The 26,791-nt window shown below is 32.6% G+C and overlaps 1 protein-coding gene across 21 annotated transcripts in view; it reads left to right on the top strand.

Annotated features, from left to right (window-relative positions):
- The window catches only part of tai (basic helix-loop-helix family member taiman), a 693,988-nt gene that overhangs the window by 598,593 nt on the left and 68,604 nt on the right, over positions 1–26,791 (top strand). For all 21 annotated transcript variants that reach the window (XR_013004949.1, XM_076399166.1, XM_076399165.1 and 18 more), the window contains 2 exons: positions 965–1,201; positions 6,552–6,798. Coding sequence is in view for 20 of the 21 variants with exons in the window: in XM_076399166.1 (XP_076255281.1) it covers positions 965–1,201; positions 6,552–6,798 (484 nt within the window). In the remaining variant the exon portion in view is untranslated. The remainder of the gene's footprint in view (positions 1–964; positions 1,202–6,551; positions 6,799–26,791) is intronic.

Here is a 26,791-nt window from a genome sequence, read left to right as displayed (position 1 = left end):
AAACTTTTATATCATTCACATCTTCTTCAAGCAACTGGATACGGTTTCTTGCAGTTACATGAATCATCATCGAGTAAGGCCTTCAAACCTTCTCCTTCAATTTTTTTAACAAAAAAATTGAAAACCAGTATTCGCCTGTTGAAAAGGGTGCAGCATTGTTACCGCAAATTTAATTTACTCCCTAGAAATTAAGATGTTTTCAATGTACTGAAAAGAAGTTTGTCTGTGAGACTTCAACATGAAGTTCGTTACAAATGTGCCTGATGCGATTTAATGCACAGTAACACTATATGCCGTAAATCTGCTACGATGATGATAAACTAAAATTAACCCAGCACTTGGTGCGCCAAGTGTTGTTCAATTTTGTAGTGATTCGATACAAAAATCCCTTCATATTTCGTCATTGAAGCAACAAGTCAGAAATATCACTGCCTCGAAGTCTTTTTTTATCATTTCCAAGACTTTTAAGCGTTTGCGTACTGTTGAAGCCAGTCTTAAGTATAGGTCTTCATCGAGTAATTCCACAAATTCTGCAACATTGAACTTTCTGAACTCAAATGTTGGACGATTTATTTATATATATTTATCTCTTCAGAGATATTAGACTCTGGATTATATTTTTCGTATCATATCATTTCATTTTTCTTCAACATATATGTATGAATAATAATATAACGACTTCAAATAATGACCACCAAATACTTACAAAGAAATCGCCTGAACTACTTTATACTGTGATATATTTAATTAAATTGCATTGCATTTACAGAAGTTATTGTTCTATTCTGACAAATTAATCCACATAACTTAAACAAGGTTAATGATAAAACACCAAGGAAATATTTTTTTATAATTTATGAACATTCTTAAATTAATCCGTTACCGAGACAGTTTAACTCATTGTCTATAATATGTTTGTCTATACCATATTGTTGTTAGTAATGAGATTTGTATGATATTACAGGCCACCCAGCAATCCGTCTTACAGTAACGCTCCTACCGCTGTTCAGAGTCCATTAACCCACTTTTCGGCTCAACAAAGTCCGGCTAATCAGCCCCAGCAGCCCAACCAAAACACTAATTTCAATCCGTTCAGTCTGATGGGGGATTTTTCGGAGCAGAATTGTTACCCGGTGGAAGAACAGAAAGATACCAAAGCCAATGTGTTAGATGATGCTACGGGTTTGGCAGATTCGCACAGGTAATTTATCGTTATTATGTATTAATTACTCATAAACGCAGTCTTACTTTGTTCGTATAGTTTAAATAAAAAATATAAAAAAGCCAAATAACAGGTCAATTGAAAAATCCCCAACTTGACACTAGATGGCGCTACTAGAATTAAATCCATATGTTTTTTAGTTAGCCCTAACCCTCAAAAGATACGTGTATAAATTTAATAGCTGTCGGATCATTAGTTTGTGAATTATAGCATTTTGAGTGAATCAACTGTTGTTATTGTGAAAAAATGGATAAAAAGGAATTTCGCGTCTTGATAAAATATTGCTTTTTGAAGGGTAAAAGTACAGTTGAAGCAAAAACTTGACTTTATGCCGAGTTTCCGGACACCGCCCCAGGAAAGTATTGGTCTGCTAAGTTTAGACGTCGTGAAGTGAGCAATGAAAACGATGAACGCAGTGGATGCCCAAAAGAGGTTGTTACCGACCAAAACATTTAAATAATCCACAAAATTATTTTGAATGACCGTAAATTGAAATTGAATGAAACAGTGCAAAGAGGGTGCCGCGCGAGCTCACTTTTGATCAAAAACAAAGACGAGTTGATGATTCGGAGCAGTGTTTGAAGATGATCAAGAATCAAAGATGGACAATGGATGAAACATGGCTCCATCATTTCACTCCGAAGTCCAATCGACAGTCATCCGAGTGGACTGCACAGGATGTTCCCGCGTGGAAAAACGTAACAGTCAGCTGGCAAGGTTATGACGTCTGTTTGGCGGTTTGGGATGTCCATGGAATAATTTTCATTGACTGGAAAAAGGAAAAACCATCAACAGCGACTATTACATAGCTTTATTGGATCGTTTAAAGTACGAAATCGTCGAAAAACAGCCGCATTTGAAGAAACAGAAAGTGCTGCTTCACCAAAACAATGCACCGCGTCAAAAATCCATGAATTGGACTTCGAATTGCTTCCTTACCACGGCGGATCCGTATTCTTCAGATCTGGCCCCCAGCGACTATTTCCTGTTCTCAGATCTCAAAAGAATGCTCGCTGGGTAGAAATTTTCGTCCTATGAAGAGGTGTTTGCCGAAACTGAGGCCTATTTTGAAACAAAGAACAAATCGTACTACAAAAATGGTATCGAAAAGTTGGAGGGTCGCTATAATCACCCTTGAAGGGAATTATGTTGAATAAAAAAAACTAATTTTGCCAAAAAAAATGTTTTACGCCGGGGACTTTTCAATTGACCTGTTATATTCTTGAACCCAGTTATCGACGCTTAATTAGTTTAAATTTTAGTTCTTGGTTGGAGTCATTTAATTTAAGATATATTAAAAATTGAAGTAGTTTTTACGAACTCAATATAATAAGTATTATACCAAGTAAGTATCACCAGCCCCATTTATTTAATCTGTCACCATATGATTTCTATTTATTCCATAAGACCAAATCTGCATTAGAAGCAACTATATTCAAATCACATATAAAATAGTTTGCTCAGTTCAAGCTGAAGTTCATGGAGCACACGACACTAAAACTAACACCACTTCAATATTTGATTCTTGATAATGTTATAACCAGAATTTCACTTTCATTCAGTTTAATTTAACAATGGGGCAACAAGTAAGCGGCATTTTGTTGATTTGGATTATTAGAAGTGATCAACCCCAAAACTTAGTGAGAATCATTGGAATAATCGCGTTGAGGTTCATTTTTAACCGACATAAATAAGAAGGTTCTATGTTCGGCTGTATATATTTTTAACTGCTCCTGTGTTATAGTGGTTAGAGCGTTCAGCTCACACGCGGGCGTCACGGGTTCGATTCCCGGTGGGGCAACAACTTCTTGTTGTTCTAGTTTGGTTAGAATATTTACCAAATTATCTAGGTTAGTGTACTAGCGGGGACTGAAGCGTTCCTTATTTTCAATCATTGCATCTTTATTCCTATTTTTCCTCATACGGGATGCACCTTTAGTTGGCCTACCCATTGTAATACTTCGTAATATTGAAGTCACTGAAAATTAAAATGTAATCAAACTTAGATTTTAACACAAAAATACACCACTATTACCACTATACCACTTAGCACTATTAAACCACTCAAAATTAATATTTTTCTAGGGATAATATAGTATCATTAATTTAAATGAAACAAAGCTAAAACATAAGGCCAGAATCATAAATGCATTCAAGTTCGTTATTAAAGATAAGATTGGTTATGATATTGAAAAATGTTTATCGTACGACTGAATAAACATAACGTATGTTGTATTTCTGCGTATAAAATCGATCGTACAAACTGGCACATCATACGGATCTTGGTCTTATTCTGAGAACACTATTTATATTCGAGGTATACCCTTGAATAATGTAAATTGTTGAAATTTAATGGATATTTGAAATGCGTGAAAGAAAATTGCGTAAACATTGGCAGAATCGAAAATGTTCAGGCGGATATGTGTGTACGCCTAATCGAATGAATTGGTTACATGAAGTTCGCCAAAATATTAGGGGTGCAAATTAAACAGGACTTTTTTAATGAAAATAAAATCGTATGATTTTGAGAAAATGCGATTTACATAAACAATCATTTTTAGTTATTTTTGCATGCGATATCAATGGAAATCTCATGTTTCTAAATCAGGCAAATACGATGAATCAGTTCATCTGAGTTTATCGCGACCAAAAGAACAAAAACATTGCAATATGGATTAATCGAACATCAAAACAACAAAAGAATATTATTAACAGTATTTGGAACATTTACCGACGAACTGTGTCGTCATGGCAAAACATGTAGACTGACATGTTAATTTTACGTTATCACTTGATGCCCGATTCCTCAAGCGGAATCAGGTAAATACCTCGGCATACATCTCGATGGTAGACTAAATTGAAAATATCATGTTAGGCAAAAGCAGAGTAGATTAGACTCAAAGTTAAGCAACTATACTAGTTAGTTGGAAAATACTCTCAACTTGACCTAAAATCAAAGGCATTGGTTTATCAGTCAATCATAAAGCCAATTTGGACTATGGGGTGCAAATATGGAGTTGCACAGAAACATCAAACCAACTAGTAATCCAATACAGACAAAACAAAGTTCTACGATTAATTACCGATGCTCATCACTACGTAACTAACGAAGAGCTCCACGATGCCCTCGAAATCAAATGGATACACGAAGTGATCCAAAATCTCGACTTAAAACATGATATAAGGTTGCTACTGGACAACACGCAGGAAATCAGAAGATTGAAACGAACCAAATCACACGAATTTGTTTTTCTTAACTTTAGCTTACGTAGATTAGTTTTTTTTATTTGGGAAATACATACTGATGTTTTAATCACATACTAGCAATGCAAGTACAACAGAACAGTAGTAATATATGAATTTGTTAATTAAGATTGTACTAAGCATATCTAATGTCACATATAATTTAAATATATATATATATATATTTATATATAGTATCCAGTATCCTTCTTATACCTTTAAATTGCAGAAGCAAATAATTTACATATATACGACTAAGTTTCCGTTCTTAATTTTAACGCTTAAAATCTAGGATTTTTTTTGTTTTATGTGAATTTGACACAATATTTAATCATACAACTTGTGCAAAACATAAATTTGCAAAGCTTCAGTCTTTGCTTGTTTTCAGTCAAAATACTGCTAATTCGCAGTGACTCAATCTCTTGTTAATTATTAGGTGAAAAAATAAATGTATTCTTTGTAAACATTGTTTATTTAATGTGCAAACATGGTAACGGCTACCATAGCAACTGCACTATGATAACTTATAAGTCAAGACACTTGGAATTTTTCGTTTCCATTCGAACTTCGAGATAAAAGTATACAGAAACACTATTCTGTTAAAATGCAATGCTGCCCAAAACATTTTACATCAATCCATCGATTACTTCTAGACTTTCGCGAACAGAAACATAGAAAAGTGGAATTTTTGTACATAAGGATGTTAATTTGGATTTAGTCACTCCATTTCCATTAAGGATCTACACTGCATTGCCACTAAAAAATTAACCAATTTTTATTACTTTTTCTACAGTACTTAAGGTTTTTTTTAATTCACAAATTGGCAGCAATTAGAATTTTTCATTGTCATCTTTACATAGAAAACCAACCTAATCAAAGCTGTCTTATGAGGTTTTTTTTTTGCTAAGAATTCCACTGTCCTTACGTGTCATTGATGTTTTTGTTCGAATTCTGCACTTCATAACTCATTTTAATGCAAACACTAGTAGAAAACTATATTGGCACTACTTGCTGCATGTTTGTGGCCATTCCTATGATTATGTTATGCTATACTATGACTTTCTTAAGTTTTATTACCGCCGTCCATATACTTTTCAAGAAAGTATAGCGAATGATTATCGTGAAGGAACTGTCAACAGAGCTGTATACCCCAAGAATTTCACAAAAATAAGCTATAACTGTTTTATAAACTATATCATTCTTGAATAGTTCATCCATAGTACAGGCACTTAATTTAAATGCAAATTTTATCTCATATTTCATCAACTCACGATATAGTTTTGATAACATTTGTAGTTATCACGAATCTGTGATACTTGTTAGTGAAACAATAGAGATGACGAAACCATAAAACTGCAACACGTAAGTAATAATATAAATAGTGGTCCCAGACATGAAGAATAAAAGCCAACGAGAGTAAATCAATGCATATTTAATTCACCTACAACCAAACTGTTTACATATCTTGAGGTGAATCGCCGAGACATACGGCTTCTAATGGACGTAGAACTACACTCCCATGTTAACACCGAAATGTTGCAACTCTTGGATAACAGTGAAATAGGACGCAGACTTAAGAGAACCAAACTTGTGTAGTCGTGTAGTCCAGTGTACTAAACGGTAAAAACACTGAAAAGTATTACTGACTTTTGTTTTATTTTATTTTATTAGAGGGCCATTGGGTCTTCTTAAACAAGTTTTAAGTCACCATTAACCAACTATTCATCAACGTGTTCAACATCTGGGGTTATATTTCTGGGTATTTTGTAGACAGTTATTCCACAATGTAAAATTCGACATGCCCAAGGTCGCTACAAAGTACATAACAGTCGCGAATTTTGCTGAAGAATGAATGTTAATTGATAAAATTAACATAGAAACTTATTGAATGTTAACTTGTTCAATATTTGTTCTTACAGCGATGCACTAAAAACATCCTCTCTTACAGCTTCTAATCATCTAATGATTACACGACACACTGACCAACACGCTTTAAATAATTTATTCAGCTCAACCAACCATTTAAATCTTATTTACGAAAAATACATTATCTGTTAATTATTTATTACATTTATTATTCTTATAGATTACGGATTCTTCTTACCAATCCTCCAACGTCCAACGCAAACAACAATTCCAATTCTCAGCAGGACGAGAATCGCGACCGTATCCTGAAAGAACTGTTAAATCAACAGGACGACGATCGGATAGAGGGTAACCGAATGGACAACCGAACTAGCCCGCGGGGATTGATGAATCGGGTTCCGTTGGGAGTACCTTCCGAACCTCCAAAAGCCAGTACGTCGACAACAGGAAACAATATGCTCCGACAGGTAAGTGATTACGTGTGCCAGTATATGTACATATATTTTTTGATGTCTATTTATAGAATTTAAATAGCGTGATTTACATACTACTATAAATAGAAAGACGATCTCTAATTTACAAACAAAATACATTTATAATTACAAATTCCACTATGACATATCTTTGAAGTTACCGAAATTCAAACAGCTAAGTAGAAAAGGGACAGTGCAATGTTGATTTTAGCATGTTAAAACTCTCAGTATAAAAGTGAGAAAATAAATGTTTAACACTTCTCTCGGGTGCAAAGTGTAGCACAGTTGTTTTTATCGGCCAAATACAATTTTATTGCGCTTTTTTTTGCCTATTGTTAACGGTACCTTAATATATTCATTATAGTTTGTGCAAACAGAATTAGAATAGTCGGTTTGGAACTAGGCCATTGGTATAATCCTTATGGTTGACCACACTAGAAGTGTTAATTGTTTTGCAAAAATTCTATTCGTCATCGAATAACTGGATTTTCTTGAGTTTGAACGCTTACTATATAACAGTATTATCACAATATATCATACATATAGCAATATGACATTCATATTTTTGGAAACGGTATTTAACAACATTAAGAAAAAAAATATTATTGCTTATAAATTGGAACAAACAGTAACTAAGTGCTAAAACGTTAAAAATAATGCTTTTGCTGCTGATATATTGATAACAACTAGTAGCCCAGGTCTTCGACAAAAATCCTAAGTATATTGAATATTGATGATACTGAACAATACGCAAAATTATGGTCATAGCATTCGGACTCAAGACATGAAAAAAGCAATATTTAAACAGCCAAATTAAAATATCTCAGATGAGTGAAAAGGGCAAGAAATATGGACAGAATGAGGAATACAGAAATAAGAAAATACCTTAAGATTGAACCATTACAGGAGCAAATATAAAGGAGACAATTTTGTTGATGGGACCTGGAAATCAAGGACCAAGAGGAGAAAGCCCAGAGGACTATCAAGCAACTTACCGCAGAAGAGAGGTAACATTCCAGCTGAAGCAACACAATTGACCAGAACTACGAAATAATGCGATACACATACACAACTTAGTGGTACAAAAGGTATTTTGAACTTGGTTCCATATAAGTTGAATTGAATTCAAAATATAATTGACTTTTTCGCGAGTTTATTCGCCCTTATTGTTGTTGTCATCACATCATCATTTGTCTTACACTGAGGTTGAAGTATCCCTCAATATTATTATTCAGCCATTAAATACTTGTGAATATCCACTGCATTAACAGAAAATCTCACAAATTAAACTAATGGCTAGTGACAGTACACATCGATTTGATTAAGTATCCCATCCCTGGTATTCTTGATTGCTTATCCCGCTTTCTTCTTTGAACTATTCGTGATTAACTTATTTTTATAGCCTCAATCAGTAACAAATTATGATTATCTTTTGCGCCTGAAGGACGACGCATTCAAAATAATTTATTGTTAATTTTTATAGAGTAGTATAGTATAGAGTTTTCTTTTGTAAATATATTTATCAATATAAATTATGTAGTTGTATATCTGAAAGATATACGTCTTATATTTTTCAGACTATGATAGAAATATATATTTCATTCAAGATCTAGTAAAAATGTATGTTAAATATATTCACCTGAATCAGAACTAAATTTTATGAAATTTATTATTTAATTTGTTAATATAACTTAATCTAACACAGAATGATGTCATATTTATAGTTTATTGATTGATAACATAAAATATTATATGCTGACCTTACCAAAAGCTGCATTTATTGTGCAATAATTCCTTTAAACCCATTTTGTTTATTTAATATCTATGAACGGATATATCTAACGCGTATGTTTTCTGATATTTTATCAGCTTATGTTTATTTATATTTCAAGCTCATTTAGCTCAAAGTATAAATGTTCAAGGTTTTTATTTATTACCATTTGACATAAATAATTTTCGTTGATGCACCATTGAATGTCTTCATTCAACACCCGAGTAAATCGCATTTACGAGAATTTATTTTTTTTTGTTTCAATTTGAATTGATTCAGATGAAGGTAATCGAATGCTGATTAAGCGTATGGCAACTGTGTTGCATCAGTTTCAATATGTGAATATTCTGACGACGATTTGAAGGCATTACTCTATGATGATCCCTGTAAAATGCAAGAAGAATATGCAGAATTGTTGGAAGTAACACAAGAAACCGTGGGGATCCAAAAGCTTGGATATTTTGTGCCGTATGAATTGAGAGATGTTTGATCATGTGTGAAATGGTGCTTCAACGGCATCCGAAAGGTTTTTTGCATCGTATTGTTAGTGGCGATGAAAAGCAGAATATTTATGGCTCCAAGCTAATGCTCTGTATTTGGTGGGATCAGGTTGGTGTAGTATACTATGAGCTGCGAAGTTTTATGAAACCATCAAGGGAAATCACTTCAAGCGAATCATTTGAACCAAGCATTGCGCGAAAAACAACTGGAATACGAGCAAAGACACAGCAATATTATTCTTCAGCAAGGCTTGTTGACTACTACTTGTTCCGGCATATACGTCGTGACCTATCTGAGTAGCGCATCACTTCTATTGATGCTCAATACTTTAAATAAGATACATTGTACCGATTTTTGATAATAAACCTTCAGAACACTTCATAATTAAATAAGCATTACAAGTTAGTTAAAATAATATTAAGCTTTTGAAAACCAAGCATTGCGCGAAAAACAACTGGAATACGAGCAAAGACACAGCAATATTATTCTTCAGCAGGGCTTGTTGACTACTACTTGTTCCGGCATATACGTCGTGACCTATCTGAGTAGCGCATCACTTCTATTGATGCTCAATACTTTAAATAAGATACATTGTACCGATTTTTGACAATAAACCTTCAGAACACTTCATAATTAAATAAGCATTACAAGTTAGTTAAAATAATATTAAGCTTTTGAAAACCACTTTATTTACTTCTTGAATCATCAACTAATTAACGTCAGACTAACATTTATATTTAGTATATAGTGCTTTATGCGAATTAGTTCTTGGAAGATGTTCATATCCTGGTACACCTAAATAGTTATGATCAAAAAGCCAGGTAATAAAATCAATTAAAATTTTACTATCCCCTATAGCAGGATCAGAGGAGGTAAAAAAGTAGACGCCATCTCGACGCCACTGGGCCATACAATGAGAATTCCCGGACTGCCTTTTCTCGAAACGTTTTTACGATATAAGGCAATCGAATTTAACAGTAATTTCTACCTACATAGCAAGATTCTTTTGCCACCTGTTTACAGTCTTCGCTCGTAATCACTGCCTCTTATTATTAGAGCTTTTCTACGTTCGCCGCTTTGTTCGCGTAAGTATGCGAAATTGGTTTGCGCTTAAAACCCGCACAAAACATCAGCCTCGCGATTCGTAATAACGTCTAACCTTGGACGAGATTTTTAACTTTTTCCCTTCTCTCGCTCTCTCTCTCTCTCTCGCGCTCGCTCAACAGCCGTCTCACTTCCGCTCACTCTCGCTTGTTCTATCTTGGTTCGATTTTATTTACAATCAAAAACCAACGAGTAACGTGACACATAGTAAGGTCAATATTCAAACCCAAAAATATATATAGGGGAATATCCTTTAGTTTTGAAACATAATCGAATAAAATTTAACTATATTTGTTCTTGGTTAGGTTCAAACTTGTAGGGGATTTTTAAATTTGTTTCCCTAAAATCCCGTATTTTTAGTTTTTAACATTGTATCTTGTATGTAATCAACTCAGATCGAAATATATCAGTTGTTTTAACTAAAGGACCGATTATTTTATCACGTTGAGTTTTAAATCACTCGTTGTGGGTCTGAAATGACTTATTTTTAGATGTAGGTTTTTGGAATATGCTTCTATGCCAAGAATGTTTCGCCATTTGTCGAGCCTTTCCTTTACAAGCAGTTTGATTTTGTTGAAAGAGTTCTGCAAAGAGTGAAATAAGTAAGAATTAGAGGATATTCTTTCTGCCTGGGCTATACGATATATACATCAAATTTTATCCTCCAGACTCCCGCAATTTTTTATGTATCATTAAAGAAACTATATGCTTAGCAATAGCTTATATTCAAATTTATTCAAAAGATCAATGTATTGACAGACTAGAAGAAGTTTATATTGTTTAATTCCCCCAGTATCGCAACATAACTCACCTTTTTGGTATACATACACATACTTGCTTAACATCTCACCATGCTTTGTTCATGAACTTCACGTACATAGTCCATTTATCATCTCTATTTATGAAACCATAGCTCGATTTCAGCTTCCTTTGTTTTACAAGCCTGCGCAGCGGTCTTTCTTCTCTGTTTACTTCATCGTACTAGTATTACAAAATATAGCACAATTTTTCAACAATATTCCAATCAGTTCGCCAATGTTTATGTTTATATACCCATATTATCCCCCAACAAATATCTAGCGATGTCTGAGTCCCAATAACTTATATGAACAAATGAGTTTTGTTTAAGAGACAGTATTTAAAGATATTTTCAGAAGAACATTTGTTAGATAGTTCTTAATTTCCAAAACACCCAATGAAAACTATTTTACTCGTATATTAATTTAAACATTGTTGAATAAACAGGTCATACTTTTATATAATTTATAAAGTAACGATACAAATATATCTAATAATATCTGATTACAATTATAATCTTAATTAGAAAGTAAATTCTACACACCCTCCAACATTTTTCAACAGCGTTATTTTCTCTAACATCTTCACAATAAATATGATACAGTCATATTGAATAATCAATATTTTAAATCATGTACTGCGATTTTGCATGTAAAACCATCTACGGGTGTTTAACACACCTTTCAATTAATCTAGTGATTTCATCATCTAAAAAATGATATGATTAAATCTATACTATGCAGATTACGGCGGGTGCGATTATATGTCCTCTTCCAGTGTTTTCAACGCTCATATCTTTGAAGCAACATTTCACAGAAGATTTTTCAATTTTCTGTTTGGCTGTCATTCAATTGATGTGACACCCTTCGTCCCATCTTTTGGATTCGGTGGAATTGGATCGGTCGGTAATCGTTCCTTGGGCAACATTTAACGCTTCTGCCAATTGTTTTTGAGTTTTGGTTAGATCTTCATCCAGCAACTGTTATAGTTTCGCATCTTCAAACTTTTTCAGTCTACCGGAATTTTCTTTTTCTTGCACATGGAAATCACCACTTTTGAATTTTCACGTGTTTTTTAGATTAGTACACGCTTACCGTAAGTTGCTATCAGCAAACGATAACTTTCAACGGCTTTTTTCTTTTGATTAAATAAAAAAAGTAATAAGTACTGCTAATGCACGTTTTCAGGCACGAAACTTGATATTTTCAAAGAGGTATAATCCAGATCTGTTTAAAAAACAGTAATAACTTTCCGGTACACCTTGCACTTTGAATAAAATATATTGTATAGACTTTTCATGACAAATCTTCACACTAAAACTAATTTATAGGCCTAATATATAAATTAAAATCACATTACAGTAATCTTCTAGGCCTTCTTGGCCTTGTAATCAAAGGATTAGCTTTACCAGCTAATATCCAGAATGTTTTAGCATGGAATTTTCGAGATTTTCGATTACTATTCGATGCGGAAATTACTTCCTTTCATATCTTTGATCAGTATTACACTGGCTATTTTCGATTTTTTGCTAATCATTCTGTAGATGTGGCCGCATTTTCCATCTTTCCTGTCGTTCGCAAATTCCGACTCCGTTCACATTCAATTTTTCTACCAATTGTTTTGCTTTTGTGCTGGGTCTTAATGCAATAATTCCTGCAATTCAGTATTTTTAAACGCCTACCAATACATTAATTGTCTCATTTATTGGAATCACCACATTTGAATTATCAAAAACATGTTTCACATATTGCTATGGTTGGAGCATGCTCATTGTAATAGTAATGGCATATGTATCTAATTGTAATATTGCATACCTGGTAAAATGGCTGGTAAAATCTTGGAACAGAACAATCTCGAAAAGGCTGTTTCTAGTGTAATAATGACACATCACTAGTACTTGTATTTATCTTTGTGATATATAAGTATTATCTAGTACAAAAAATAAAATGTAATGGATTGTTAACAAAGAAAAACCTAGACTCAGATATAAAGATACAGCCGATAATTTCAGACAATTAAATTAACGATTTTTTCGGCTGTTTCAGTCACGATCCATTTCACAACGTAATTTTCGTGATGCCGAAAACTAAATACACTGCCAAAACCCCACAATCAACCAGACAATTCCCCAATCAACAATCAAAACAACATAATTTTAGAATAAGCAAAGCGTAGACTTTTCATTATTTCCGGTACACCTTGCACTTTGAATAAAATACATTGTATAGAGTTTTCATGTTAAATCTTCAAACGAAAACTAATTTATAGGCCTAATATATAAATTAAAATCACACTACAGTAATCTTCTAGGCTCCAACCCTTATTAAAATATCGTTTCCTTTATGATTACATAAAACAAGATCAGGTCGTGAAATATTGCCCCGGTGTTTTACGCGCGTATGAGCTGCTTCGATAGGATCCATTATCACATTCCCCAACGACGATGAATAAGCCGTGATCACGTGAGCATTAGATCGTTTTAGTTCTGCACGAATTGGCCCCGGCTGGGCTAAAAGGCGTGGCGGTAGTCAGTAATCATGCGAAGCAACGCAATTACCGCACCGTACAAGAATTGATTTACGGATCTGTGGCGATGTCAGATCCGAAGCAGAATCGGCTCTGATTTCATCAACGCACAATTCTTACCGTGATCGATTCCGAGTCGTTTTCCAGATGACATCGAATCGGAACGGTCTCCTGCGGTTTCGGAGGGGATTTTCCCTCTAGTTTGTATAGTTAAGTCAATAGCGATTTAATTTCGGTTTTCGTTTTGAAACAGGCACCACTAAGACAAACAACGCGAGCCGAATCAATTCATAAATAATTCGGGCAACAGCAGTCACTCTACATGTTTAATGACAAAAAGGGAATAAAGTATATATAGAATTATATCATCAAAGAAAGTAAAAAGGCCTCCAAAGTTACTTCTATGTATGTTTGGTTTGAATATAAGTGAAATTTCTAAAATAATATTGTACTTTATGTCTTATCTATATTCATTTTTTTTATAACATCTTTATTAGATACGCTTAATACAATCTTAATTTACAATTAACTTATTACTACTTTTCCTATGTACTAGGATTAATTAACAAGCAAGACGAGTGCGAGAAAATACATCAGTATGTATTATACATATATATAGTTATTATAATTATACAATTATAATAACTTATAGCTATAGTTTACACTAAATGTATACACTTTATATAAGTTCGTATGGTTTTGTTCGCTTCAATCTCCTGACATCCTGCCCGTCCAGCAGTTGTATTGCTTCCACGTTAGTATGATTTAGTAATCTTTCGTGTTTCAAGGCGAAATCTTGGATAACTTTGCAAATCCATTTGATTTCCAGGTCATCGTGCAGTTCTTCGTTGGTTACGTAGCGATAGGCATTGGTAATCGATCGAAGAACCTTGTTTTGACAGCGTTGTATGACTAGTTGATTTGAATTTTTAGTGCAACCCCATATTTGTACCCCATAGGTCCAAATTGGCTTTATAATTGTATTATAGATCAACCTCTTTGATTTTAGATCAAGTTGGGAGTATCTTCCGACTAACCAGTATAGTTGTTTTATTTGGGTTCTAATGTGTTTTGCTTGTTGTCTAACGTGATGCTTCCAATTTAATCTACCGTCAAGATGGATTCCGAGGAATTTAGCTGATTCTGCTTGAGGAATCGGGCATCAAATAAATGATATAATTAAGTTTTTATTATTTCGCCGCAATGCAAAATTAACGTGGAATGATGATTAGCTATTAAGTTGAATTTTACAATCTCTCGTCCATTTGTAGATCTTGTTGACTGCCGCTTGCACTTTTTCTATTGCCCTAAGCAAAGATATATCTTTTGCCATAATAATTGTGTCGTCAGCAAAGGTTCCAAGTAGTCTTTCTTTTGTTGTTGGAATGTCAGTACTGTAGAGCAAATATAGGAGAGGTCCTAAGACGCTGCCTTTTGGAAATCCAGCCGAATTAGTTTTAAATGTCGAGAGCGCCATTTCGTGCGATACTCTAAATTTTCTTCCGAATAAATATAACTCCAGCAATTGACAATAGTTATGCGGTAACAATTTACTTATCTTACAGATTACTCCGAAATGCCAAACCCGATCAAAAGCTTGTGAGACATCCAGGAATATTGCAGAAAACCAAACTGGAAATCTGGTGTTATTACCAAATGTTTATCATGTTTAAATATTAGTTTCTTAAATAGCTTTGATATTGCAGGTAGTAGCGAAATAGGCCTGTAAGGTTCGGCTTGCTCTGCAGGTTTGTCAGTAAAATTTATTTATTTAAAGTATTGCCCATTTGATTCATCTCTCATACATTTTGCCGATCTCTCAGCCATTTTATGAATGCAATTCCAAAATAAAATAGTTTCTTCTTTGAGCTGAGCCATTTTTTAATTTACTAACTGACGAAGTGGATGAAGTATTGTGGACTTTTTCGATCAATGCGTATTTTAAATTGATTTCAACAGTTTAATACATTTTGCGGCTAAAGCAAATTCGCCTTGTAGTCAAAGGATTAGCTTTACCAGGTAATATGCAGAATTTTTTAGCTTGGAATTTTCGAGATTTTCGATTACTATTCGATGCAAAAATGACTTTCTTTCATATCTTTGATCAGTATTTCACTGGCTATTTTCGGTTTTTTTGCTAATCATTCAATACATGTGGCCTCATTTTTCCATCTTTCCTGTCGTTCGCAAATTCCGACTCCGTTCACATTCAATTTTTCTACCAATTGTTTTGCTTTTGTGTTGGGTCTTAATGCAATAACTCCTGCAATTCAGTATTTTTAAACGCCTACCAATACATTATCTGTCTCATACATTGAAATCGCCACATTTGAATTATCAAAAACATGTTTCACATATTCCTACGGTTGGAGAATGCCCATTATAATAGTAATGGCATATGTGTCTAATTGTAATATTGCATACCTATGGCTGGTAAAATCTTGGAACAGGGCAATATCGAAAAGTATTTACCGACACACCTTGTGATCTTTGAAAATGTGCTAATGCAAAGGCTGTTTCTAGTGAAATAAAGACACAGTCAGTGGTACTTGTATTTATCTTTGTGATATATAAGTATTATCTAGTACAAAAAATAAAATGTAATCGATTGTTAACAAAAAAAAAAACCTAGACTCAGATATAAAGATACATCCGATACTTTCAGACAATTAAATTAACGATTTTTTCTACAGTTTCAGTCACGATCCATTTCACAACGTAATTTTCGTGATGCCGAAAGCTAAATACACTGCCAAAACCCCACAATCAACCAGACAATTCCCTAATCAACAATCAAAACAACATAATTTTAGAATAAGCAAAGCGTAGACTTTTCATTATTTAATCTAATGATCAAGATCATAAATAGGAGTTATTAGTGGAGTCTGTTTGTATGTCGGCGGAAATTACGTGATCCCGGGAGGCCTTGAAAGATGCGTAGTGCGTAAAGAATTTTTTATGTTTCGCATCGAGATCCATGGAAACGTAACGACAAAACAACAAACAACCTTTGAATTTATTTTGTTTAATTTAAATAGTATCTTATTCACAAATATTTTAGTGATTTCTACCAATAAACTTCATATATTAAACGGATAAAATAAAGTATAAAATGAGTAGGTAATTGGTAAATGGTATTTTATATTCTGTTGTAAATAATGTTGTTGTTGAATATAAACTTACAAGTTACGAACTTCGTGATAACTAATATACGGATATCCTCTTAAAATTATTTAATATTCTGATGTTTTTATACGACTATGTTATATTTGCACATAATGTTATCTGATGCAAAGACAATGCGAAAGAAATAGATTGTATCATCACTCTATAAATATATATACACTTTGATCTTTTATATAATAGCCAATTGGTGTTTAATCATGTTTTTATTCGATTAATTTTAAATATGATGTTAAAACTAAATAATGTCATCTATCTAACTTGTTGCTAACTTTTAAGAACTACCTGTCAAAATAGACCAAAACTGAAACTTAAGCAAACATTCGAAATGTAAAATTATCATATATAGTTCCCATTCAAAAACTTCTGGAAATTGTAAATATACTCAGTGTGATCGTATAAAATTATAAATATTAAAAATGCAAAATAAGAAAGACCAATGCGAAGCATTAATTTTCACACAAAGAAAAAACAGCGATAAATTATTCTGTTTATAAAGAAATAGATGGATAGTATGTATTTAAGAGTGAGAAAAAAAAACTAGTTATTGCAATAAAAACAAATATTCGTCTATATCATAACCAAGACAATTTATTTATACTTGCATCCTATCATAGGTTAAATACTAACATTATAGCACTTAAACGCTTTATTTGCGATCTAAACTTAGAGCTTATGCCGACACCCAACATTAATTCCTTTATTACAGTGCCTATTGTCATTACTACAACGATGAGAATCTGTACATATTTTATCAGTTGGAGGAAATCAAGTACGTTTGATTTTTTTTGTATCTTTATAGTGTTATATTATAAATTGTATTTAAAATTACTACACTCAATACATTATTCTTACAAAATCAAGTTTCAAGCCCAGGTCTAAGATTTTACGCCCTATCTTAATTATCGTTTTATGAATGAACTCGCACTGGTGCAGCTTAACTATATTAATTCATAGGATTTTCTTGTCTCTTGAACAATAGTAAGTCCACTATTGTCGAGTAGTTGTAGTACTTCGATGTTTTTATGTTCGCGCTATCTAACTTGGTGTTTTTCCTGGCTTACCGTTAGTTTCCTTAGAGAGAGAGTTTAAATTGAGATATAGGCGGTAACAATGCTGTAACGAACTTTGTTTTGATAAGTTTGGATGATATTTATTTTGAATTCCTTTGTACAATCTTATAGTTACAAACTGTAGATCAATATTGATATCAAAATTGGTTTATACATAAACAGTTTGTTGTCAAATAATATTTCGGATAGTGATCCAAGCCACCTCCACAGTTTTTGAACCTCATACAAAATTTGCGCGTTTCTCCTTAACATTTTCTTTTCAGCTTAGATTACATGTATTAATTTTTTTAATTATTACTCTCATTAATACACCGATCTGCCCAGTGAGAAATAAATACTCATGATAATTAACTGTTATATAATACGGTCCTGACTATCCGGCCATCTGTTTCTACAACTGCATGAATGGTGAACGAGTGAGACGGGTTGGTCTGTTTTCTAATAGACTCCCAGTGTCCTGTTGTATCGCCATTCAACAAGTCGCTTCGTGGCGTGACAGTCCACTCTTCCCATTCCTTTGCAGATAAAGTAAACTTCCAATCCCCCAGGAAGCGACATAAAATACTAGTCCAACCAGTTTGCCTGTACTGAGCACAGGTGTGGTATAAGTACGTGTCTGAGAGACAACTTGCACTATTTCAAGTGTTCCAATCCAAAAAAAACTTACTCAATGCCCCATGGTTTATGAGGAACGTCAACAGTCACCTCGAATGAGGTATCCCGTTCGTGAAGAGTTTTACGAACACGCTCAGTGTAAGATTCCCCTTACGCGCCTTAGAACATGACAACATATCCTAGATAAAATCCCTATCCATCCACAAACCTCGGTAGATAACCAACTGCGATTATCCCAGTCGTAACCCAGGGTCTCTGTCGGCCACAAAACACTTCACTATCCCAAACTCGAAGCGACATCAGCAAAAGACTATCTGGTTCTAACTGGTCATTCTGGAACAAGAAAAAAAAAAAAGACAAATGGCTTCTTCTTTCCGTAAAATAAAACAATTTTTTAACTAAAATAACATTTTTTTTTTATTGGCTTCATTTGCTTTCACATTTTATGACTTTAACTGACAATTAACTGATTTCCTTTGTAAAATATATTAGTCTAAATCTTACTTGAAAGTCTGTGTATATCAAATTAAATCTATAACAAAATGGATTTATATTATTTTTAAAAAATTCAGGAATATTTAAAAAATTCTAAAATAATTTATCGGTTTCTTTCAAACACACAAGTACTTTGATACTATAAAGAAGATAATATAGAATACATATAGTCGGTTCACTTCAAATTTCAAGTTGGTCGGTTCATTAGAACTTGAGGTATCATTTCAACCATCTCCAAAAAAGTGTTTTCTAGAAAGTGTCGCTTTTCAAATATAAAACTAGAATATCGTCTTAATAACTAGGAATAATTATGAATTAATATCGGACAGGATTACTCATTTTTCGATTGCATCCGCCATCAAGTTATGTAAAGACAGATGAATAACGGAAGAAACAAAAAAAACGCGTTTCAACATATCTGAAACAGTTCGGTTTCTCGATCTGATTGCTCGCTCTCTCGCCAATCGGACAAAAACATCGTAAAGTTAAGCATGTCGGGCGCTGGATTTTGGCGGCGGGCTAGCGGAGCTCGCAACCTGGGCGACGCGGCGGTACCGCCAATGACCTGAACTACGTCTTAAAAATGGACATAGAAACAACAACTAGTCGCCTTCAAGTTCGACAAGAGAGTTTTTGTGGCACGCTAGCTGGCCGTTCAAGCAAAAATAGTCACGGTTTATTAGGCTCGGACCGGACTGAAAATACATCGATTTTATTTCTTATTTGGTGGTCGTAATGCGTTCGGCTTAACAACATTATTACTAAACGTAAAACAATCCTATTTAGTCGACTTTTTAATAACATTCGATCGAGAGTTTTTTGACATTTGCCGTGGAAAAAGATGATCGAAAGTCGATGGAGGAAAAACAAGAAGAAATATCCAATCACAGCCGAAGTATTGATCGAGTCAGAATAAAAATAATCCATAAATAAAAATGACTTTACAATAAAATACCTTAAAATCTAGTACCATATTTATATATTCACTGATACTGCTCTTTTTTACATCTGAGTAATTGGTATCGTCGTTGTAAATATGTCTTAGTCTTTTTATATTCACACTATTATCTGCTAGTTTACTATTAATCTGTAGTTAACTCAAGTTTCTGGCTTTGCACTGAAAGTCTATATATTGATATTAGTAACAATACAAATCACTTGTACATCAATGGTCATCAAACACAACAGTTCAAATCGTTTTAATTTTGAATTTTAAATATGTCTAGAGTTTACTATATATTCTTCTAGTTGCTATACAAGAGTCATTCAAATATAAACTGGAAGTACTCAGCTAGACCTCCTGCAAAATTCTACAAACCGTTCTGTCATGTTTCAGTCTCAAATTATTTTTTGGCTTTTACAAGATCAAAGTGCACTTAAATATGTGATCATTTTAAGAAGCCTAACAACATTATATAGTGAAATATTAAATGTTTTCGAAAAGTGTGAATAAAGTAACAAGAAAGCCAATAAACTAAAATGCATCCAATCATCGAATCATTTTTACACTTCTTCAGCTTCAGTTTGGAAACAGTAACCATCCAAGCCATACTGCGCTGCACCTACCTGCATCTACTGTGTAAACGGTAATCAGAAGAAGCTATGTCCGGTGAGTACGCTGAATGCTAAAACTTTTCATTCGAGTTGCAACAATATATTCTTCACTCTCCTGCAGTTGGTTGTTTTTGCAAGAATACTTCGCACTAAGGATTTCATTCGGTTTTAGCAGCTCGCAATACAGTACACCTTGTTTCCCAATATACACATCAACAATTTATGTCCGTGAATACTCCGCCTTGGTCGCGATGTGGATGGCTTTTCTTACAGGAGTTCCTCTAAGCCCAGAAAATTCTTTTTTTATATGGTATTTTCAGTCAATTTGTGTTATCACGCAGATTTTTTCTCCTTTTATGTCTTTCTCATCGCATGTAAACCTCTGGAAACAGTTGATTCATCAAATGCTAAGATGTCTTAAATTTCTTTGATAGTTTGGGGTGTAATTTATTGTCTTAGAACTTTGTTGGTCATCTGGACCACTTTTTGTCATTAACATCCAAATCACCACTTTGGAATCGTTAAAACCAAACCCTATAGTTGGGATATGACCGAGCAGCATTATCATAGGTGTCTCAAGCTGTTTGCAAGGTTATCTGCAGCTGATTTCTTGAACAAAGTTAATGAATGTCGAATATTCAATTTCTACATGTAGCAGTACATGACTAGCGTCAGTATACAGTGATAATTCAATAATACTAAATTAAGAGTATATTTTATATAGAGAAATGTCAAATTCATAGAATTTAACAGTTAGGTTAGATTGTTTAACAGTTCTTTACACGTATACTTGTCATTTTTACCAATGGATATCGCTGATCAAAATACATGCAGATACTATCTATTTTTACCTATTTTTCTATTAATTTTTTCTATTTAATTTAATTAAATATAAATAAATATTTAATTTAATTTCTATTTAATTTTTTATATTCTATTTTTCTTTTAATGTATATTTCTTTTCTATATTTTATAATCTTTAGGAGAACCTTATATTCAAATATATCTCTGCTACATGAAATCTTATTGCTAAGTCACTAGTAATAAACTTGAGTGTCAGTTTTGATTATTACTTTACTTTACTTTATTTTGATTATTATTTATTATCCTCAGAGACATATTTTGCACTCAGCGACGTCTTTCATTAATAACACTGTTTCGAAGAACATCGAGAATTGTTATCATGAATTGAAATCTTTTAATCTAATTCGGATATATAAGTTTTTTTTCCAATGAGTAAAAGACATTAAATTGATAAATGTTTAAAATTAAAATCGTACATTTAGAAGTTTAACCACCCTGACCAGTGAATCAATTTACATTTATTATGTCTTATTTTGTTTTTGTTCTCTTCTTTCTCTCGAGAGAGAATTATTGAGGGAACATGAATAATATCTTTGTTCGTTCAATGTAGTTACATTACGTTCTTTATTATCCTTCATCAAGTTTTCATAGAACAGACAGTCTTTTGTTGGCGAACATTAATTACAGAAAAATGTTTGTAATAGACAGATATTCTCTGCCACGTTTTTTCCCTCACATCGAGAAAAACTAGATGGCTCAATATGATTTCAAGCAAGAATAAACATTATGAAATATATTTTTGGTGCTTCGTCGAGCGTTCATTAACAAAAAACGCCTAAATAATTGCAAATTTTTGGTTTTATTTTTTAGCCGCGATAATTTAATACAAAAAACAATTAAGAGTTGCAAATTTTACGGTTGGGTTTTTCTTCATAGGTCTATGATTTTGAAAATATAGTACATTGTACATTTTTAACTTAATTAATTTACTGTCCGATTTCGTTTTTATTCGCGTCATTTTCGAGAATTTTAATCAACTTTAAGTCAATATTAAATATTTGTATTTTTAGTTTTATTTGTATTCCTTAAATAAATGGTGCATTCTGTAATAAAAGTCGTCTTATCTAAATTTTGTCTTACTGTCCAGTAAGAAACCTAATTTTTTGCTTCCACTTTATTCGTCAGTATTCCTACTATTGCGATATCCACGGGTTCGAATCCTGCTGGGTCATGGTCGTAAATTTATGTTTGTGATTGTTTTAAATTTGTGAATGTTCTAAAGTGTAAAATCCGACAAGGAAAATGATCACAGTCATGCCAGTAACCAGGCTGGGTAAGACCGGATGTCTTCTGGGATGATTTCTGAAGTAGGTCACTCGCCAGTCGGTAGGATTAATGCTGAGGGCCGTGGTTCGTAGCCCATGTTAAACTTTAAGCCCAGTTCAGATAAACTCATAGTTGGTAAAAGGAGACTTTAATATATATATATATATATATATATATATATATATATATATATATATATATATATATATATATATACATATATTGTAGTGGTAAAAAATATATATATTGTGTAGTAATTGGTAAACTAATAAAACGACAATAACGAGTTATAATGGTAGCTTGTATACTGCTTTTTCGTCTCTTTTTTGTACCATGGCAATCTGTGTTAAAACAATAAACCCACTGTGTTGTCCAACATCTAAATTGTTTGTTGAAGAGTATGTGGAAGCATTTGTTTTAGTTTGTATGCCAGTCCCTCTTACTAGACCGTGTCGTCAAAGGCATGATTTACACCAAAAAAAGCAGCAGAGCATTACAATCCATTTTCCAGACATCTACTTATGACGTCTACAGTACCATGTATTTGTTCGATTATCCATGAATCTCTCGGAAAGCAAATTGGTGACTGTTGTGTACAAGCTGTTGAAAAAGCACCTACACAACAAATATAATAAGAAAATGAGAAAGAGTAAAACAAGAAGACTAATATCGAGGTATTTGGTAAGTAGAAAGTGATTTCTTGGATAAAGAGATAGGAGAATTTTAAAATATCTCAAATAAGAAGCCAACTATAATGTTATACATTTTAGCCGTAGTTCAATATTATAAAAAGTATATGTATTTAACAACAAAAAAATGAGAAAATAAAATGATACATTTTGCCTGTATCAAAAATACGTTTTTTATCGCTTGAAAGTTACAAAGCAAAATTTGTTTTTTTTTTTGAGATATTTCTTTCGGCTGTTTCGGTTTGTTTATCGAAATTAAAAAAAAGCGGGGGAAAGTTTGGCAAGCTTTTGGGGAAACTTTGGACGCCTCTTATATATTTGATATTGTTCGAATTACGAACGACATTTAAAAAACAAGTATTAAGTCAATGCCACATTGAGTTTGGGTGAATGTTTTTACGAGTTTTTTGGAATTAGGAGATATTTTTAAAATATTTGTAATTAAGAATGCATATTAAGTCCAAAAAGACCAGGTTATTTAGTTAATTACGCGAGTCGTTTAAGTACCTGGTTTTAACATGAAAATACACTTTTATGGGTAAAATTAATTTTATTTTTCAACATATTACCTTTTACTTTTCATGATCTTTTCGTTATTGTAAACGCCAGGAATTGGTGAATATGGCGCATCCGATTATTGTTCATTATTTTGTTGTTTTTACTCATATTAGTTATTTCTCTCTTTTTATGATTAATAAAATGTATTATACCGCATATATCCCCAAACACTATAGTCATTATTTTATTCACCAGAAAATAAAGCAATTTTAGAAATTTTAACTCAGTTTTGCATCGAAGAATTGTTTGAAATGTTTAGTAAAAGTAGTTTCTGTGAATAGATTCTAAAGATTATTTCTAATTGTATTTTAACATCAAGAAATCTTTTGAAACTACGCCATATGTATTTGTCATTAATTTCCAAATCTTATCCATCCTGGTAACTAGGAGAATTATTTCCTGTCGAATTTTTCACTTTTCCTGTTGAAAATCACAAATCGAAATCAAACATCCTCAATTCATGGACAGTATTCGAAACAGTATAATAATTACTGTCACCGTCAACTAAGACATAAATTTAAAAAAAAATGAAAAACTCTTTGGTTTGTAACCGCTTGGTTTGTTAGATGTTTTTCCCACAGTTACGTTATTTTGAAAATATACAAATTATTGTATAATTTAAATGAAACAAAACAATTTATTTTTATGCCTTTAAAAAAATGGTTTAAAATATACTACACTTTCAGGAAATATTTAACTGTTATCTTAAATCAAATTTGTCATTTTTATTTATTTCATAGAATGCTTACTATCTTATCCTATCTATCTTACACCTATTAAATAAATCACTTCACACATAAAATGTGAAATATATTTTTAAGGAAAAACATATTAACATAACTTTGGTACACCAGTAACAATCCGTATAAAAATAAATTCAGTTTTGAATGTTAAAGTTACATTTCATTAGATGGCTAATATATCGACTTAAAACTTAATAATTCCCAATCTAATACCTCAAGATATGTTAAAGAAAACGTTATTTAGATGGATACAATTATGTTTACACTTCATTGTTATTTGTGTCCCCCTCATGCATCTTTATTCACAAAATAAGGTAATTATTATGGCAAAATTTTCCATGGATGTTTTCATGTTTATGTTTCATTCGTGTTTTAATGTTTACCCCCCATTGATCATCGAACGATGCTAGATCTGCTTAAAAGTGGTTCAACTGTCGTGAAAATTGGTACTCTATTTAACATATGCAGCCACACACATGCACAAAAGTGACCAGCACCTTTATCATGCTATCTATAGTTTAAACCATATATTTTTCAGCCGATATGTATTTATGTTATCATAAAATCAACTATTTGATTAAACATTTGGACCTAAAACGGAAATATCAGACAAAATAATCCGAAACAAAATATTTTGCTCGATGGCAGTGTTATGTTGATTCAGTCTGTTCAAAATACTCCATTATCAACTAGCTTATCAACAGCTCGACATGCAGTTACTATTAAAAATGGAATGAGAAAACATTGACCGACGTTTTGTACGCACATGATATAAACTTGTAGAATAATACGTACTAAAAACTGAAGTTATGCAGTACCGGATCCAGTGTTGTACAAAACAAACAAACAATTTGGTAACTATAATCAATATAAAAAATAGGATGGAATTAAATAATTAGAACTAAATAATGGAAACGTATTTAAAAAATTATTTGTTTATATGTGTTTTATTATGTTAACACCCTGATTGGGATGGTACTTAAAAGCTCCAAACCGGAAATAAAATGGAGAGCAAAACAGATAGTGTATCATTCCAGACCAAGCCTAGATCCAAGAAAGATATCATTTTAAAGAAAACCTTACGAAACCCAGATTATTTTGCAAAGAGCACCAAAAACTCTGGGCACCCATCTTGTTAGTAGTCTTCAACAATCTATAACTTAACTAATTAAAATTGGTCTATATTTAATAACATGATTGTTATACCAAGTTCGGATGAGTCTCTATAAATAATAAGCAATAATAATATATGGACGTACAAACTAATTCCAAACGATATATAATTTTAGATTTATCTTACGATATGACGCACTCATTTTAAGTGGTTATAATAAGTTAACTGTTTTTATCACAGTTTATCGAGCTGCTAGTTTCAGTCCTTAACGAGATTTCGTTATTTATTATCGAATATCAATCGGTGGAAATTTCACACAGACATCATTACCGTCTGTGATATAGTTGAACAAAACAATATACAATAAACTATCAGATAAGACGGCTGGTACTTAACTTAAACTTGAGAATAGTAAAAACCGAAACAGGTTTATCAGTTTCCAAGTGAAAGTTTTAGGACGTTTGCCGTGAGCAATTTCTCAGCGTAGGATTCATTTGAAATTTGAGATACATATTTTCGTTTCTATATGGCACTTCAGTAACTTCGAAAGTTAAGGTATATTCGCAAATGATAAAACTGTTTGGCTTCAAATTTCCAAAAAAAAAACATCCATAGAGACGTAATGAAACCCACACGGTCCTTGCGTGTATTTTGATCAACGTTATCTATTGATGAAAATGTTAAATTCTATGCTTTTCACATTTCTCTGCATAAAATAAAGACTTCGGGAAAGTGAACAAGATCCCGTATGTAATAAATTCGTTCTGCGCATGCGCATGACGATAATGTACATCTTGTTATATTTATTATATGCGAATTATATGGTTGTTTTGCACTTGATTGTTAATTTCTTGTAAATAGTTGTGAAGTTTTAATCTTTTTAAAACACCTTTATTAGATACGCTTAGTACAATCTTAATTTACAATTAATTTATTACTACTTTTCCTATGTACTTGGATTAATTAACAAGCAAGACGAGTGCGAGAAAATACATCAGTATGTATTCCTCAATTATAAAATTCTAACTTATAGCTATCGTTTACACTAAATGTATACACTTTATATAAGTTCGTATGGTTTTGTTCGTTTCAATCTCCTAACATCCTGCGCGCTGTCCAGCAGTTGTATTGCT

Source organism: Rhynchophorus ferrugineus, unplaced genomic scaffold (genome assembly GCF_030347505.1).
Source record: "Rhynchophorus ferrugineus isolate W39M unplaced genomic scaffold, kcgeb_rfMv2 rfM3, whole genome shotgun sequence".
In the NCBI taxonomy this organism is placed as follows: Eukaryota; Metazoa; Arthropoda; class Insecta; order Coleoptera; family Curculionidae; genus Rhynchophorus; species Rhynchophorus ferrugineus.
The sequence above is the reverse complement of the archived record's forward strand: the minus strand, read 5'-3'. Positions and strand labels throughout refer to the sequence as shown.